The sequence below is a fragment of the Mustela lutreola genome, chromosome 9 (assembly GCF_030435805.1).
Source record: "Mustela lutreola isolate mMusLut2 chromosome 9, mMusLut2.pri, whole genome shotgun sequence".
NCBI classification, from domain to species: Eukaryota; Metazoa; Chordata; class Mammalia; order Carnivora; family Mustelidae; genus Mustela; species Mustela lutreola.
The window spans coordinates 63,766,032-63,784,323 of NC_081298.1; the positions used below are offsets into that span (position 1 = coordinate 63,766,032).

General features: G+C 48.3%; 1 protein-coding gene across 2 annotated transcripts in view; it reads left to right on the forward strand.

Moving 5' to 3' along the window:
- Positions 1–327: 327 nt before the first annotated feature.
- Positions 328–18,292, forward strand: part of CREG2 (cellular repressor of E1A stimulated genes 2) — a 37,579-nt gene continuing 19,614 nt past the window's right edge. The window contains exons 1-2 of one of the 2 annotated variants that reach the window (XM_059134471.1): positions 328–999; positions 3,123–3,292. In XM_059134471.1, coding sequence (XP_058990454.1) covers positions 583–999; positions 3,123–3,292 — 587 coding nt within the window. In that variant the 5' untranslated portion in view covers positions 328–582. The remainder of the gene's footprint in view (positions 1,000–3,122; positions 3,293–18,292) is intronic. The other variant, XM_059134470.1, reaches the window with a different exon arrangement.

Here is an 18,292-nt window from a genome sequence, read left to right on the forward strand (position 1 = left end):
CTCCGTGCTGATCTTACCTTCACCGTTTACTCCTCTATAAAATGATACCAATCTCTACCTTGGTCTATTACCAAATATAATGCCCGCTCCATGCCACACACCGTTCTGAGTCTTTGCAAATGTTACCTTAATCCACCCATCCAACACCCCTATGAGCTAGCTACTCTGGTTTGCTCGTTTTTCTAATAAACTGAGGCACAGACAGATTGAGTGACTTGGCACGTCACAAAGCTGGTGACGAGAGGAATGTGTTGATTCGGGATTTGAACGCCCACCGCCTTCTGGCTGCAGAACCCGTGCCATCCAACAGGAAACCAGCCCATTCCCGGAGCTGGCAAGCGGTGAGGACTCTGCGCACGGCGGCTGCAGGACGTGCGGCGTGCAAGTGGAATCGGCTTTTCCGGGAGGGAGGCTGGACTTCTGAGCGCGGGCGTGAGGCGGTGAGGACCCCGCCCGGGAATCCTGCGGCGGTCCGAAGCGGAGTCCAGTTCCGCGCGTCCGCCGCCGCAGGGGGGCGCTGCAGCCCTCGCCGGCCGCCCGCGCGCTCCAGGCGGTCCCCGCGACAGGGCGCGCCGCTGCAAGATGTCCGTGCGCCGCGGCCAGCGGCCCGCGCGGCCCGCCACCCGCCTCTCCTGGCTGCTGTGCTGCAGCGCCCTGCTGTCCCCGGCCGCGAGCTACGTGATCGTGAGCTCCGTGTCCTGGGCCGTCACTAACGAGGTGGACGAGGAGCTGGACAGCGCCTCCACCGAGGAGGCGCTGCCCGCGCTGCTGGAGGACTCGGGCAGCATCTGGCAGCGCAGCTTCCCGGCCTCCGCACACAAGGAGGACGCGCACCTGCCGCCTCCGCCAGGCGCCGCCCGCGCCAGGCCGCCCCCAGCGCCGCCTGGGATGTTCTCCTACCGTCGCGAGAGCGGCCCGAGGCTGCGCCCAGGCATCGCCCGCTTCCTGGCCCACGCCAGCGCCTGGGGCTGTCTGGCCACCGTGTCCGCCCACGAGAAGGTAAGCCGCCCCGCCGGGAGCTGGCTGCAGGTGCGTGCCTCGCGGTGGCCTGGGGACGGGGAAACGCTAGAGGCCGCCCCCGGGGCTCAGACCCAGGTCTCACAGACGTGCCCAGCGGGCTGGGTTGCACTGTGGACGGCGCATAAATAATGGAACCAGATTGTGCTTTGCTTAACGTGGCAGAGGGGGAGGTGCTGACAGCCAGGCATCCTGCCAGGTGGATGGGGACTGAAGTGCAGTCTTGAGATGGTCAAAGAGAAGTACGCATAACCAGTGCCTGACCCGTCCAGACCTGAACAAAAGAAGCCAGACCTGCCTTTGACATCCCAGAGTAGGCGTGTGCGGCCTCCCAGCCCACGGCACCCAACAGACCCGAACTTCCTGGTCACCTACTGGAAAAAAGATGCCACGGGGTTTGGGTGGAAATTGACATTTTGAAATAATGGAACTCAAGAATTTTCCTGGAAAGGAGGTTTAGGGTGCAAAGTGTATACATGCTGGAATGAGATGTTTTCTGCTGCAATTTTATTATTCAGTTCGCAAATGTTTTAGTCACCTGTTAGCCAGATTTCCACCTTAAGCCCAATGGCACGGATAAATATGGAGATGTGACATCCATAAGTACACACCCTCCAGAAGGCTTTCAGGGCTGGTAAGATCCATATAAGGGTTTTATTACAGGGAGGTAGTTTGAAATCCTACTTAATTTATGCAAAAACAAATTTGGGGGGAATTGTAGGTCATTGGGCAGCAGGCAGGCTCTGAGCCAGGTGTGGGTCTCAGTCTCACCCATCTGGAAACTGGCCAAGTCACTGGGTTGTCCACTTTGCTTTCTTCCTATGTGAAGTTAAGTGGTTAGCTATGTAGTTCTGAAGTTCCTGTTTTACTCTTAAAAATTAAATAAGTTTATTCTGATTATGGCAGTGATCTTAACCACAGTCACAGTCTCTAAATGGTTTCTCACAGTTATATATTATGCTCCTAAGACACACCTTGTGAAGATATGAAGCTTAAATATGAAGCTGATCTTGATTTAAAACACAAATTGTGGGGTGACTGAGTGGTTCAGTTGTTAGCCATCTTCCTTCAGCTGGGATCATGATCCCAGGGTCCTGGGATCGAGCCCCGCATCGGGCTCCCTGCTCAGCAAGGAATCTGCGTTTCCCTCTCCCTCTGCCCCTCCACCTGCTTGTGCTCTGTTAGATAATAATTCCTATGTACACATCATGTGTGCAAAGCATGACTCTAGGCAGTTGGACAAGCTGAAAAACAGAATCTGTGAATGAACTTATATTACCATTTTGGAAGACTCCTTAACATTGCATCTTCTTCAAAAAGGAGAGCCATCCCTTATTCCAAGTCTACACACCCCTGCCATATAACACTGGAAAGACAAGGACAACCCCTGAGTTCTGAGCTCAGTGACAATAAGGAGCACTCTGTAAAGAGTAAATAAAGCTCAGGAAGATTGGGAGGCAGAAACCAGCAGGGTTTGGAAAAACCTAAGAAATATCTGAGAACATGACCTCCTTTACTGGATGATCATGAACAAAAGTGAGTGTAGCCTGTTTATGTGACTTCTAGGGTGAGTTGCTGAATCATATAATGGAATATTGATTACAATAAAAAGTGTAACTAATACATAAGAAAATGGTGTGGCTCTAAAAGAAATAGTTCCCCCCGGAGACCAGAGATCACATAAGATATTGAAGTTAAGACCTAAGTTCTATCCCCGAAGTTTTCAAAACCTTGGGAGAGTGGGGATCCCAGGGGCAGCTTGTGGGAAAGATTCTAGCACCCTTCCATGAATTTCATCTCCCCTCCCACAAATAATTTTAAATTGTGTAAAGTGAGCATTTTCCTATGTAGATGCAGCAGCTTCAAGGACAATCTCCTAGCTGTTCTTCCACACAGAATGCCCCTGTTCAGCTCCTCTGTAGAAATTCTGGAGCCCTCCCCGTGTGAACTGGGTCAGTTGGAAACTACTGTGCCTTCATTTACTGTCAAAACCACAGTGATGCCATCCTCGTTGTTATATTTCCTGGCCAGAGACACACGTGAAGCTCCCAGCTCAGATCAATCCAAAACCTTGCATTGAAAAAGCCCTTTGCGCTGTTTGTTAGATCCCAGGACTGCCGTTTGGGAACTGCCTGCCCATCAGCGACGGCCCCTTGAACAACAGCACTGGGACTCCTTTCTTCTATGTGACACCCAAGGACCCTGCAGTGGCCGATCTGATGAAGAACCCCATGGCTTCCCTCCTGCTGCCAGAATCGGAAGGAGAGTTCTGCAGGTAGACAAAGGGGTTGGCCTTGCCTTCCGAGGTCCGAGGTCCGAGGTCCGAGGTCCGACGTCCGCTGCATAAAGCCGGGAGGCTGTGGGGTGGGACCGCTCTGCGTCACTTGACTTTAGCAGGGCCGTGTGATGCCAAGTGATGTGTTCTCACCAACCTGAAGTGGCAAGAGTGGCTTTCCACTCTTCGGGATCAGATTGATTTCTGCCACTCACCAAGCTGTGTGGTTGGGAGCAAGTGGCTTCAAATTTGGGGGCATCCGCTTCCTCCTCTGTGAAATGGGAATAATAGTTCCTGCCCCTAGGGTTACGGGGAGGGGTGAGGGTCTTGTACAATACCTGGTGGGCAAATGGCAACTCTTGTTATGATGGACAAGAGGTAGGAAGGGGAGGCTGGTGAAGGAGGGATCCAGTAGTTGGTCTGTGAGGCACCCGGAGCGTGGAATCCACTTACCGCCCTCCAGGGGGCTCCCTAGTTCATTCTCTGTTGATTGTTTTTCAAATTAATTTCGAACCCGCCGTTCCCCACCCAACCAGAGATGTGTGCACAAAGACCCCAAGTTCTTTAACCCTCTTTTTCAAAAAGTCTAAAGGAAAAGACACTTAAGTGCAGATGGAACTTTAATCCTGCACTTGTGTAGAGCCTGAAATCGCATCCTGTCTGGGAGATTTCTGTCCCAAGCTCGAGTGGGGGGCTGCCTGGCAGCACCCCCTGAGGAGCAGCGAATGTAGCAGGTGGCCCCAGGCAAGTGCCCCAATCCCCAGGACTCTGTCACTTCACTGTAAAAGGTAGTGACGCTTTAGGAACTAGGCTAGGATTCATCCCAATTCCAAAATTCCGGTATTCTTTACGCAAAGCATAAAAAACATATTAAGCAAACAAACTGACTCATTCTTTCGGGGGGTGGTAGTAAAGCAAATGTCACCCAGATAAAAGACCCCATCGCGTACCCTTGGGCACAGACGAGGAGGAGAGACTGCATCGGGCTAGAGACAGTTCAGCGGACCCAGTTCCCTCTGTAGGGCCCGGCAAGAAGCCAGAAAAAGGGATGTTTCCTCTTTCATGGAAGAGTCTCTCTGTTCTTGGGCAGCCACGCTTGCTGGCCCCAGAAGGATATTCCCAGGATACCCTTCTAAACATCTGAGCAGTTCCTAAGTCAGACATCCTCAAAGTCATCACGAGGCCGGAGCGTGTCCATGCCACACCTGCTCATGAAGACAGCAGAACACAGAGCCATGCAGCTGCAGCAGCGCTCAGGGTGTAGGAGGGATTGTGGACTGGAAAGTCCCAGGTGGACGTCAGCAGGAGCTGAAAGCTGGCAGCCCCGAAAAATCTGGCTTCGAGAGGTCCTCGCTGGGGGGATCCAGGTCCCTAAGAACTGGGCATGCCTTTGTGCATGGTGTGTGTGCTGACCAGCTGCAGAAAGGGCAAACCCCAGGGACCAGCCAGGGTAGCTGGCCAAGGCAGCTCAGCTCAGGACCCAAGGCAGCCCCCTGCCGGGCCTGAGGGCCTCGGTGTCTCAGCACCATTGCCCATCTGGACTGGAAGAGAAGGAATGAGCTGCCACCCTTGGTGCCCCTGTGTCTAGATACTCATTCGAAACTCCTCAGAACTGCTCCCTGCTTGCCCTGCTTGAGCTTCTGAAGCATTAAAATCGAGCTTAAAGAAATGCACATAGAAATCAAGTTTAGCCATAGGAAGCCCCGCAGCTCAGGTGACCAGGCCATGGGGCGTGCTCTCACCCCCAGGGCCACTTCTTCCAATGAACCGTCTGCACCCAGGTGTGTTTCCTCTGTGCGAGCTTCATCGTCCAAGTTCAGTGTTACATTTTGGGCTTGGGCTCCAGAATCGTGGGGATGTTGAACACAGAGACTTCACAAGAAAGACAGACTGACACCGGAGCCCTGAATAATTAAACCAAGTGGGAGCTCCTCGGATCACAGGAGCATAGCATGGCATCAGGTGGAAATGGCCATGACTAAGAACTACCCCAACACGCAAGAAGTTCAAGGTTATGGCCCGGCCAGGCTGTATCCAGCTCGCCCTCCTACCTGATCCCACAGCCCAGAGGGATGGCAGCTGTGACCAGGGCTCTTTGTCAAGCACATCAAAGCATTTCCCACAGAGCATCAGGGTTAAAAAACAAAAAAACAACTCCCATTTCTCAGATGATGTTGATAAATCAAAGCCACCTTCGGAAGGCAGCTCATACTCAGAAAAATGAGCATTTTCTTCGGTCTTTAAAGCTGGTGTCCATGGAAATTGAAAAGGTGCCACAGCCTTTGTACCTTTACTTTCGGTGCAGGCTGTGTGCTCAAGGTCCTCTGACGCTCTCTGCCCCTGGGGAGGGCTGGAGGCTTTCCCATTTCACCTTAAGTGGGCAGACAAAGCCAGGGCCCGTCTTCTGTGGGATGCCTCGCAGGGCTGTGTGGGCCCTGAGGGCCATGCATGGGCTGAGGAGCCCGCAGCCACGGAACCACAAACCAAGGCCGGACAGGAAGGAAGCAGCGTGGCCTCCGATGCTCTAGAGAAGGAAAAGAAGTGCCTTCCCAGCCATTTCCTGAATGGCCCACCGGGCATTTCAGCTATAGCCTGCCTCTGCATGCATCAGGGTCGGCCCTGGTGCCCATGGAGTCTGCACTGGGATGGGCTGGTGAGCCCCCTTTCCAGGGACCACAACCTCAGAATGAGGGCTGAGCACAATTCCTGCCCCAGTGCATCTGATTGTACTGCAAGGGCAGGCTGATCAGCCCTCTGCTTGTAGAGCTCCACACGCAGACAGATAGCTGTGGGTGTGAGGGTGTGCGTGCACGTGTATGTCTAAACGTGCATGCCCTGTCACACACATATCCAACTATTACCATTCTGAGGGTGTATATTTCAGTCACCTCCACTGGTTCCCCCCCGCCCCGCCCAGTCCACTCTGTCACCTTGAATTCATCCTCAAGATGAATTCCTCAGAATCCACATCAGATCCTGGAATTCCCTGCTTAAATGCTTTCGTTGGGAAAAATAACAAAATTCTTGCACGGCCGGGAGCCTGCCTCCCCCTCAAAATAGAGAAGAGAGCCTGTGTCTTCTAATTGGCTAATAGTTGGTTGATATCCTAGTTTTATTAATTTGAGAGGTTTAACCTAAAAGCTTGTTGTCATCAAAGCTGATAGAGGTGTTTAGCGTGTAGCTAAGAAATGCGTTTTTTTATTGAGATGGAATTGCCATGTGATATCGTACGTTTAAGGTGCACAACGGGTTGATTTGATACATTTGTATATTACGGTGTGATTACACCATGGCGTTCACTAACACCTTTGTCACATCCCATAATTCCTATTTATTTTTTGGAGTGAGAACATTTAAGATCTGGTCTCCTAGCAACTTTGAAGCATATAATGTATTATCATTGCCTTTGATCGCTGTGCTGTGCGTTAGCTGTCCAAAACTTACCCATCTTCCAACTGCATGTCTGTATCCTTTGACCAACATCTCCCCAATTTCCCCCAGTCCTCAGCTCCTGGTAATTGCCATCCTACTCTCTGTTTTGGTGAGTTTGGCTTATTCTGCATTCCACATGTACATGAGATCATACCGTATTTGTTTTTCTCTGTTAGACTTTTCTTGCTCAACATAATGTCCTCAGGGGCCATCCGTGTTGTCCCCAGTGGCAGAGTTCCCTTTTTATCTTGGCTGAGGAATATTCCACTGTATATAAGAAGTGTTTTTCATTCAGTAATACCACATGTATGCTGACGCAGATCATGCCTCCCAAAAATGGTACTTGGGTCTATCAGCTGGCCTGCAGATTAACAATGAAGTTGGATCTAAACTGCTATGGTGGGGGGTGGGGGGAATGCCTAGGTGGCTCAGTGGTTAAGCATCTGACTTCAGCTCATGTCATGATCCTGGGGTCCTGGAATCAAGGCCCATCAGGCTCCCTGCTCAGTGGAGAACCTGCTTCTCTCTCTCACTCTGCCTGCTGCTCCCCCTGCTTATTCTCTCTCTCTCTCTCTCTCTGTCAAATAAATACATATATATATATATATATATATATATATATATGTATGTGTGTGTATACATGTATATGTGTATATATATATATACATATATATACGTATTTATTTTTTTTAAACTGCTATGGTTGAAAGACATTGAGTATCCAAAACTCTCAGGAAGTTTAATGATGAAGAGAATACACAGCAAATGTCCTTCCTTAACTGAAGCTGTGCGAGGCCAACATCTTGAGGATAAGCAAAGGAACAAGTATTTCTCCATATCTTACAGGCTTATGGGGACTTTAAAGAGCTTTTCAGAATCTGTAAAATTCAGCCTGGGATAATCCATTCCATCTAGCTATGAGGCTCCCCCCAAACTTTTTACCACCCTGATCCTCTGGTCCCTGAACATACCCTAAAATGTCACAGTAAAGATACTAGACTTAGTTAACTGCACACAGTTGTCTTGATTCCCACCCAAGGCATATCGAATTGGGTGCTATTACCCTGCCCTTCTTCCTGGAGGAGATCATTTGGAAGAAGAATCTGACTGGATAATTAGCAGAAAGCACCTTTCAGTGCCGAAAAAGGATAGGATTGGAGGTTCCTAAGGGACGAGGCTCAGGTTTCTCAGCTCAGGTTAACATGACAGATTGGGAATAAGATTCCACTTTACAAGATTTCACCAGCAATGAGCAACCCCCGCTCTCTCATTTTACTCTCCCCTCGAAGACACCAGCATGTAGAGAGGCTCCTATGCCTAAGTGAATTTATGCTCACCAGAGACCCAATGGTATGAACATCCAATAAATATTGATTGACAAAGAAAGCCCACTAGAGACATTTCTCTTCTGTGGAAACATCTTTCCTTACGGAGTATGCAGGCCTGAACACCATGGAGCCTAGGCTTTGCATCTTCTCAGAGAACCAAGGCGAAGCAAGTCGTCTGGGCCAGGGAGGGCTCTTCTGTTGAGTGAAAATTGTGCTCGTTGGCATTAAATGAACTTTCATTTTGAAGATCTGGAAATAAATAGAACCTAAAGGGGCTTATCAGCAGCATTATCCCTGCAATGAAAAAAATCTGATAATTGAGACACAGGCTAGGTTTCTACTTAGTTATCAAGAAAGAAAGATCTGAGGGGCATCTGGGTGGCTCAGTCAGTTAAGCGTCTGCCTTCAGCTCAGGTTATGATACCAGGGTCTTGAGATAAAACCCCACGTTGGGCTCCCTACTCACTGGGGAGCCTGCTTCTCCCTCTTCCTCTGCCCCTCTATCTGCTTGTGCTCTCTCTGTCTCTCTCTCTCTCAAATAAATAAATAAAATCTTAAAAAAAAAAAAAAAAGATCTGAGAACACCTGTTTACTTTTCCCCCAAAAGGCTTTTCATGAAATATTGCCATGGCTCATTCATTTCCCCCATCTGAGGGCGTCCCTCCCCAAACAAGAAGCTTGTCAAAGCTCTTTAATTGACCAGGGCTCAGTGTGGTTGGGCGTTAAGAGGAGATGCTAAGATTTTGGATTGTAAAGGAATCTAGTTTCTGAGAGGCAGGTGCCAGATTGTGAATGGATTGCAGCTGGGTGGGTGTGTAAAACACAGTGGGATCCCTTGAGAAATGATGGTCCCTCAGAATTATTTGCTTGGAGGGGTGCATGTTGCAGAGGCAATTCAACATTAAAGAATCATACATCAAAAAAGTACTGCTCACACTAGAGAGTTTGGGACAATGTGCTGGGACACAGGTTCCCGCCCTCTCCTCTGAGCAGCCCTGGCATGTGACAGAAACTTTGACAGCACGAGAAGCTCCTTTGGTGAAACGTGGGAGGGTGTTGGTGGGAGGGCTGGTCTGCCTTTATGCCATGAGCACAGGCTAAATGCTTGTTGGGCACGTGCAACCGAAATAGTGCACCAAGTTTAATCATTTCTTTGCATAAAAGAGCAAGAAATTCTGGAAATAGGAATGTCACTTAGCCTACATCATTTTAACCATTCTTGTAAGGAAGAAAAGATGATGTTGAACAGTAGTTAAAAAACCTTAGCCCAGTCTAATGCCAAATGCAGGCTCTGGGATTTGTGCCCCAAGAGCTGTGTGTGGAAGGCTCTCTTTTTCATCCTTTTCTAGAAGAGTTCAGGCAAGTGAGCACACAGTGTAAGCATGTGCTTGCAACAGCTCACCTGCTAGCGGCCAAGCTGCATCTCTGTCCGCACTTTGTCTACCTGAGACGTGACATGCATTTCAAAGCGCTGGGCCCAGCCCTCATCAGATGAAGAAGCTGAGTTCAATTTCTCTTCACTGAATTTTGTTCATTCCCCTCGAAGGCAACATATAAATCTTCTAAACAGATGGCTCTCTGTCCAGGTTCACTTTGCCTCTTCTCTCTTGCCTGCACATCCCTGCAGTCCTGCAGCTCGCATTAACCTGAGTTGATTTCAGAAGAGCTGTCTGGGAGAGAAGGCAGCTGTGTGGGGAGAAGGCTTCCCGAGCGGATGTTCGGGGATTCTCTCCTGTCTTCTACTCATTTCCCGGGTCAGCGCTCCCAGGAACCCGCGGCCACCTCTTTCTCCGAAATTTCCTTTCAGCTCCATGAAGTTCTGTCCTCGTGGTTCCCAGGGCACTCGTTTCACAGGTCCACCGATGATTCTGGTTCCTGGGTCTTTACACCGCCTCTTCCCCACATCTCTGCCTACCTTTCCCCATCAGTCACCTGTTAGACGTGATTCTACTTTAAGCTGAAACGATTTGGATTCATGATAAGGATGTAACTCCCGTAAACATACACTTTCCAGAAAGCTTTTAGGGTTGTTAAGATAGATGTGTTTTCTTACGAGGCCCTTAGCCTCTGGAAAGTGCTAATCTATTTTGTGTATCTATTGAATGTGTCTATTCTGGACATTTCCTGTAAGTGGAATTACATAATGTATGCTTTTTATGACTGATTTCTCTCACTCAGCACGATGCTTTGTCAATGCAAAATGAACAAATCTTTTAGAATCTCTAACAGCACGAAAGAGCATTTAATCGAGCCCAAGTTAGGATAGCTGCCAGGGAAACATGCTCTTCACAGGGAAGAAAGTACTCCGGAGAATGAATCGTTTTTACAAGGTTATATATTTTTTACATCCTGTTAGAAGCTCAAAAGATTATGGATTAGCATATAGGCAGGAATCAAGAGTTTTATCATCAAGGAATTCAGGGAGCAGGAACATTGATCACTATCTCAAGGACAAGATGGTTTCCTTTGGGCTACTCCTTCAGGTGTACAATGCGTGGAGGGCCGTAAATCAGGCTTTGGGTTGGAACAAAAAGTTTATGAACAGTCATGCTGACTTAAAAAGAAATCTAGAATGGTTTCTCTTGTAGATCTTTATTTTTTTTTTAAGATTTTATTTATTTATTTGACAGAGAGGCAGAGAGGCAGGCAGAGAGAGAGGAAGGGAAGCAGGCTCCTGGCCAAGCAGAGAACCCAGTGTGGGGCTCAATCCCAGGCCCCTGGGATCATGACCTGAGCCGAAGGCAGAGGCTTTAACCCACTGAGCCACCCAGACACCCCTCCCTTGTAGATCTTTAGAGAGTTTTGCCCTTATCAGCTTTCAGGGTTCATTATGTTTTAGCATGTCTCAGTATTTCATTCCTTCTTATGGCCAAATACCATTTTATTGTCTGAATATGCTGCATTCTAATTATCTGTTTTTACTGATCTATTCATCAGTTGATGGACATTTGCTTCCATGTTTTGGCTGTTATATATTATGTTTTTGTACATTTTTTTTTTCCAATTCTCTTTGGTATCCTCCTAAGAGTGGACCTGAACTGCTGGGTCATAGGGTAAGTATATGTTTAACTTTTTAAGGAACAGAATGTTTTCTTCACTGGTTGTGCCATTTTATCTTCCCATCAGCAATGTATGAGGTTTCCAGTTTCTCCACATCCTCACCAACACTGGTTATTGTCTGCTTGTTTATGATGGCCATCCTAGTGGATATGAAGTGGTATTTCATTGTGGTTTTGATAGGCACTTCCCTAATGACTACTAATGTTAAGTGTCTTCTCATGTTCTTTTTTTTTAAATTTTATTTATTTATTTGAGAGAGAGACAGTGAGAGAGAGCATGAGAGGGGAGAAAATCAGAGGGAGAAGCAGACTCCCCGTGGAGCAGGGAGCCTGATGTGAGACCCGATCCCAGGACCCGAGGATCATGACCTGAGCAGAAGGCAGTTCCTTTACCTGCTTTTAATTGGGCCATTTGTCTTCTTATTATTCAGTTGCCAGAGTTCTTTCTATATTCTGGATATGATCCTTGTTGGATGTATAATTTGCAAATATTTTCTTAATGCATTTTTGTCTAATTTTCTCTTCTTTTGTCATTGGAAGAAGGAGAAAAACTCAGGATTCAATATAGACATTTAAATTCTAGGGTACCTAATTGGCTCAGTTGTTTCAACGTCTGCCTTTGGCTCCAATTGTGATCGCTGGGTCCTGGGATAGAGCCCCACATTGGGCTCCTTGCTCATCAGGGAGCCTGATTCTCCCTCTGCCTGTCACTCCCCCTGCTTGTGCTCTCTCTCTCTCTCTCCCTATCTCTCTCTCTCTCTGTCAAATAAATAAATAAATATTTATAAATAAATAAAATCTTTTTAAAAATCATTCATTCATTCATTCTATGTAGTCTTGCTTAGCGTCCTTTCACTTTTGTGAGGTGGGTCTCCCCCATCAGAGGACATACTTGAAGTAACTCTCCTGAGACAATACAGAAGTGTACCTAAATTATCTATGTAGAACGGTAAGAAATGTCTAAGAAAAAAGACTTTAACTAATTGGATTACAAAGGAATTTGTGAGGGAAAGCTGTTATTCTAATAATGTAGAGATGTGGTGGGAAGATACAATTCAGTTAAACATTAATTGAATTAAGTGTATTGTATGCAAAGGAACATGGTAAATATTGTGATGAAACTAGGCAAATTTTCTTTCAAACAATACTTACCAAGCACTCCCCAGGCAATGACCACGTGTGTAAAGGGCCCCTAACTGTTAAAACCACATCGCTCCACAGTAGGGGAGAAGAGTAGAAATCCACACGGGAGCTGTGATTTCCACTAGGTCAGCCTCTCCTTCGCATCTGTCTGTCCACCATTTCCATCTCATCCAACCCAACCTGACCTGTCCTTCAAAACTAAGAAACTGAGGAGCCTAAGTGGCTCAGTCCTTTAAGCGCTGGACTCTTGATTTCTGCTCAGTTCTAAGGTCATGGTCTCAGAGTCCTGAGATGGAGCCCAGGTTGGGCTCTGGGCGGAGTCTGCTTGAGATCCGCCCCCCTCTCTCCCTGCCCCCTCCCTGCCCCACTCACGCACTGTGCCTCCCTCTCTTTCTCTAAAGTAAATGAATAAATCTACAAAACAAAACAACAAAAACAGAAACCTCTTGAAAGTCCCTTCCTTTTTTTTGCCTCTTCCTTCCCGGGTTAAAGATGTGTTCACATTTTCTAGTCCCAGTAACTACGAGTTAGTTCATTCCCCAGGATGTGCTTCGTTTCTGTCTGCCTCTCGAGGAGAGCCCAAGTCTCAGCCCCCCACATCGCCCAGTCCCAGGACCCCCTGCTCTGGGGCGTCTGCAGGCTCTCCACTGCCTTCCCAGCCCGTTCCCCTGGAGGTGCCTGTGAGCCGGCAGTGCTGAGGTTGACGCAGCTGCAGCTGCAGGCAGATGTGATTCTCGAAGCAGCACAGCTTTCCTTATAAGGTGGGACCAGGCTCCAGGGTGCTTAGCGGTACCTACAGCCCCTGAGGGCCTGGCCCTAGGCTACCACCTTCCGTCTGACAGATTAGGAGCTGAGGGCTGAGAGCTGGAGTGCCGACGTGGAGGATGCAGGGTTGCCCCTCCCCACACACGGTCTCTGCAGAGGGACAGCTCTGCTCCCCACTGAGCACGCATAGCCTCTGGGTTCGACTCCTCTGGGGCTGCCTTCTTTCCTTCTCCCCTCTCAAGTGAGTTAAGTGGGAGAGGGCCACGCAGCTTCTCTTGCTGGATCCATTGTTTGCTGCACGACTCCGGGCAAGATGGGTAATAGGATTTGGGGAGGGACACCTGAACAAGCGATGCCAGACAGGTTACCTCTTAGGCGCGAGCCCCAACAGCTAGACCATTTTAACACAGAATAAGGACCAAAGCAAAGCACGCTCTGAGGACCAAAGCAAAGCATGCTCTGAGGGCTCCTGTGGGATTTGTGGCACCTCCTCAGGGAGTGGCTGCGCTCCCTCTGACTCAGGAGCCATGGTGGGTCCAAGAAGCACAATCACAGGAGCTGAGCAGCAAGCCCCGCTTGCCCAGAATGGGCTTCCGGCGGTGTGGGCAGAATGGCATAGGAGGCTTGGGTGGAATCCTGGTGGTTTGGGTGGTTTCAGGGCAGCATCCAGTTAGAGCCCAGCACTGCAGATGAGGAGCTGCCAGGGTACCCCTGCCCCCCTCTCAGAAGACCCCACAGTGTCCCCGCTCCGGTCACTGGCTGCCCCTCATTGCGGGCACGGGGAACGCCTCTGCTCCTTACCTCCAGCCTCCAGCCTCCCGGCACGCTCCCTTCCAAACACCATGTCTCTTGCCTGGGCCTTTCTTTTTCTTCTCTGAGTTTCAGCAACCTCTGCAAACAAAAACAAACTCTTCTGTGTCTCCTGCTGGTACCGGGATCCAAAATGCAATGACACCAGGGAGGACACCTTTTACAGGGTTGTATGCACTTACCTGCCTTTCCTCTCGTGCACCAGCCTGGGTGCACTGGGGAGGGGGCCTTGTCTTGTCCTGATCACTTAGACTCATTCATGTGCTCTTGTAAACAGAAGAGCAGCCCTTCCTGAGATGTGCTGGCTCCCCTTCACCCCCCCATCCACCCGTAGCATCCTCTATCCCGGTCACATAGAGACGCATGAATTCCTGGCCAGCCTCAGTCGGTTATTGTTTCTTTAGCAGTGAGTTTATTTTCTTGCTCTATCAGGAGCCAAGGAATGCAGGTAAGCGAGAGTCAAAGGTCAGGAAATAGCAGATGGGGTATCAGACTGGAGCGCTGTGCAAAGTGATAACCAGTAACAAGAAGTAAACGGACAGACGTGGAGGAGCTTCAGGAGAAGAGGCAGTTCCTTTCCTGCCAGAGCTACACACATCCCCAGTCTGGGGATGGACCAGGAGGGTCCTGGACTAATCCAGAAAGAAGAGGCCACCGCTGGATTCCAGATATCGAACCAAGAAAGTCATTTTTCCTTATTTCACTCTATAATCCCTATAACAAAATATTTTTGTTTAATGGGAAGATCACGCTTTAAAATAACTCCTTCCCCAATTTTTGTTACTCAAAGGTATATATGCATATTCAAATCAGAGCCTGGGATCAGCATGATATATTATTTTTACCTCTCTGATTTGAATGAATTCCAAGCAAAAGCAAAGAAACTTAACAGTTTTATGTGGTGCTGAGGACTGTGACAGGTCTTAAGACCTGACCCTGTTTGCAAGCAAGTTGGCCGTGCTCCTTCTAATCACCAAGTGAGCCTGTCGTGGTTTGCAGATCCTGGCGGAAGACACAAAACTCATGGGTCAGAGACAAGGGACTGTGTTGCTCGCCACAATTACAGTGACCAGAGCAGCGGTGTGTTATGGCTGGGGTTCCCGTGGACCCCAGTTCCATGGGAGGTGATGAGGGCCAAAGGGCATCTGTACACACAATGGGTTACACAACAAGAGAGGAACCCTCAGCCTAGAGAAACAGAGTCTTATGTAACAGAGAGCAAGCCTTCCTGCCCCAACCACCATCCCCGAGGAAGACCATGGGTGGGTAAATAAGCCTGCCCTTAGTCCCAGAGGGAAACACTTTATGTTCCAAGGCAGTCTGCTCTATAAACATCTTCTGGAAAAGATGGTCCTGAACAAAGGAAGCGAGTCCTCTGCTCACAAGAGGTCAGAAACATGAGAGACCCATGGAGAATTGCCTTCAAATGGATAGTGTGTGGAGGGAGTCTTATCTCTGAGAAATGCACAAATTTGTGAATATTTTTTAAACACGGGCCATCTTTGCTTTGTGCAATACAGTATTAGTAGAAATGGATGCGTGCGGGAATGATCCTTCCTTTACACAGTTCCATCAAGATTTTACTGCCTGTATCAAGAACAGTTTGTGGATCACTATTAATACCCCACAGCTTCAGGTGGTCATGCTTCAACCCCAAGATCCGTTCTCAGAACAGGGAGAGTTCCAGAAACTGCAAACCCTTCTGTCAGTGAGGAACCTCTCAGATGCCAAGAAATAGGGGGAAAAAAAAAGCTCAGAGGAGCTTAGGGAAATAAATTCATTAGTTGACATATTTGAAAAGTCCAGAGGTAGGTTTTTCTTAGGGCCTCTGCCATGCCAGCCAAAATGAGATCTTCTCATTTCTCCTCTCTGCCTTCTCTGCTACACCTTAAGGGCGGCCCCATTTGTGATCCAGATGTGGTGCCGGCAACTTCGAAGCCACTCCCTCTTTCTGTCCAGTGAAGGTGCACCCCTCTTCCAGGTAGACTCCAAGAAGATTAAGGGGGTTGCCATCCCGGAATCCCCAGCAAGTAGCTCCTTGAGCTTTGCTGACCAGACTTCTTGTGCCAATCCCTGAATCCATCGCTCAGGCCCGGGGATAGAGCGGGCTGGTGTAGGCGATCCCAGCCTCAGGATCTGGGGGGGGGGGGGGTAGATGGGATAGGGTTCCCTGACACTGTGTCAGGGAGAGGTGAATGCCTAAACAGTATGCAAAGTACAGTGTCCAGAGGAAGGAGAGTGCGGTCTCTAGCCCCTGTTCACCAAAGGAGGCTCTCAGAAACGAAAAGGTCCCCCCAGTAACCTCAGTGTGTTGTGCTCATGTGACCAAGGCTGGGGCTGCCACCCCTCCTTTTTCAGATGCTAAATGAGTTTCCTCTTGCTGCGGAAATAGCACCACAACCTCAGAGCTTCAAACAACACTAATCTATTACATTACACTTATGCAGCGCAGAAGTCCCGAACAGGTCTTAAAGTAGGCTAAACTCAGGATGTAGGCAAAATTGTGTGCCTTCTTGGAGTCTCTAGAGGAAAAGCCATTTTCTTACCTTTTCCAGCTTCTGGAAACTGACTGCATTTCTTGACTTGTGACCCCTTCCACCTTCAAAGCCAACCATGGCCGGTTGTCCTTCTCATGGCTACATCTCTCTGACGCTGTGTTTTGACTCCCCCTGTGACTGCATTGGGCCCCTCTGCATAATCCAGGACAGTCTCTCTATCCTATGCCAGCTGATTAGCTGCCTCAATTTCCCTTTGCCATGTAAATTGACACAGTCACATGTTAGGTTGCAGACATCTTTGGTGGGGGGCATTATCCTGCCTACCACAGGTGGGAAGGAACTTATACTGAGTCTAGCTGGGTAAAGGGAAAGTTTTCTGTGTACCTATTTAAATATATAATCTCCTTTTTTTTCTTTTTAATTACATTCAGTTGGCCAACATATCATACATCATTACATAATCTCCTTTCTATTCTGGGTAATCACCACCAGTGGAGAAGCAAAGCGCTCCCTATTTTAATGTGATGGCCCCTATTTAAATTTGGTGATGACTTACTTATGAATGCTAATTCATTGCTTTTATCAAAGAGCAACTTTGTGAAGAAATTAGCCGTAATAGTGAACAAAGAATTAGGTACAACTGCTGACAGTCTCCTCCAGTAGATGTAAATTTAGTTCCTGTTTACTGTTCTTGCTTATTTTCTCCTGTCTCAGGTGTTTTTACAAAGTTCTATGTAGACTCATTTTTTGTAGTTATTCTGTGGATGTCTTCCCATTATTCTTTCATCTTAACCCACAAAAAAAATTCACAATTCAGCAACTACATTTTTGCAGTGTCCTGAACAGTAGTACACAGTGTTCTCACATGAAGCAACTGACCTAAAACTGGGCATGTCCACTCTCTCTCTTGTTATAACTCAGCAGGCTGTGTAATAAAGAAAAGATTCCAGGCAGGTGAAAACAAGTTCCTTAAATGTCAGCAAAATATACGCTTTGCTTAACAGATGTACCTTTCTCAAGATTTGAATGCAATTTAATGGGTGAGCATGAGTTTTAGTGAATCATGCTTCAGGGCTTTTGTTTTATGATACAGTGTCTGTAAGACTGATTTCAGTGACCCAGTCTCTGGACCCCACCAGGTCAATTGACCCTCTGTGGTCCAGGGCCTCAAGCAGACAAAACATCCCCATGAAGATATATGAATGTCAAATAATGATACCGGATTTCAAAGAGGAAAAAAGAAATGCTAGGATTTTCTCAAGGTGTCATCAAATTATAAAGCGAAACAGACAGATTGGTAACTAGGTGGGTAGATTTGAACTGAAATGCGCAGCCCAGCTAGAAACCGTCAAGGTTCTTCTAGTGGGGACAAGTTTGACCATGATGCCGAGGGACTTCATTGTGTTAGTCACCATTTCAGAGTCACCGTTCAGTCCCTGCTATCTTTGGATTCGTTCAGGCTGCTGTCACAAAATACCACGGACTGGGAGGCCGAAACAATAGAAATTTATTTTTTCACAGGTTGGGAGGCTGGAAGTCCAAGATAAGGGTGTCAGCAGGGTTGGTTTCCCCTGAGACATCTCCCCTGGGTTTGAAGATGGCCTCCTGCTTGCTTGGTCCTCATGTGGGCTTCCCTCTACATGCCCCTCCCTGCTCTTTTCATATAAGATCTGCTTATCTTCGAATGAGGACACCACCCTCATGACCTCATGAACCTTAAGTCATCCATGAACCTGAATTACCTCTCTGAAGACCCTGTTTTCAGATGGGAGTTTGTGCTTCACCACCGGACTTTGAGGGCCACACAGTTCGGTCCATGGCAGTCTTCTTGCTACTTCATGATCGATACGACCACCAGCCTAGGCTGTACAATTCTGGAACTCTCCAGCCACTCCACCCTTTCAGCCCCCAAGCGAGTTGAGCAGCAGCAGCAGCAGCAGCAACATCACTCTCTGGGGGCTTATG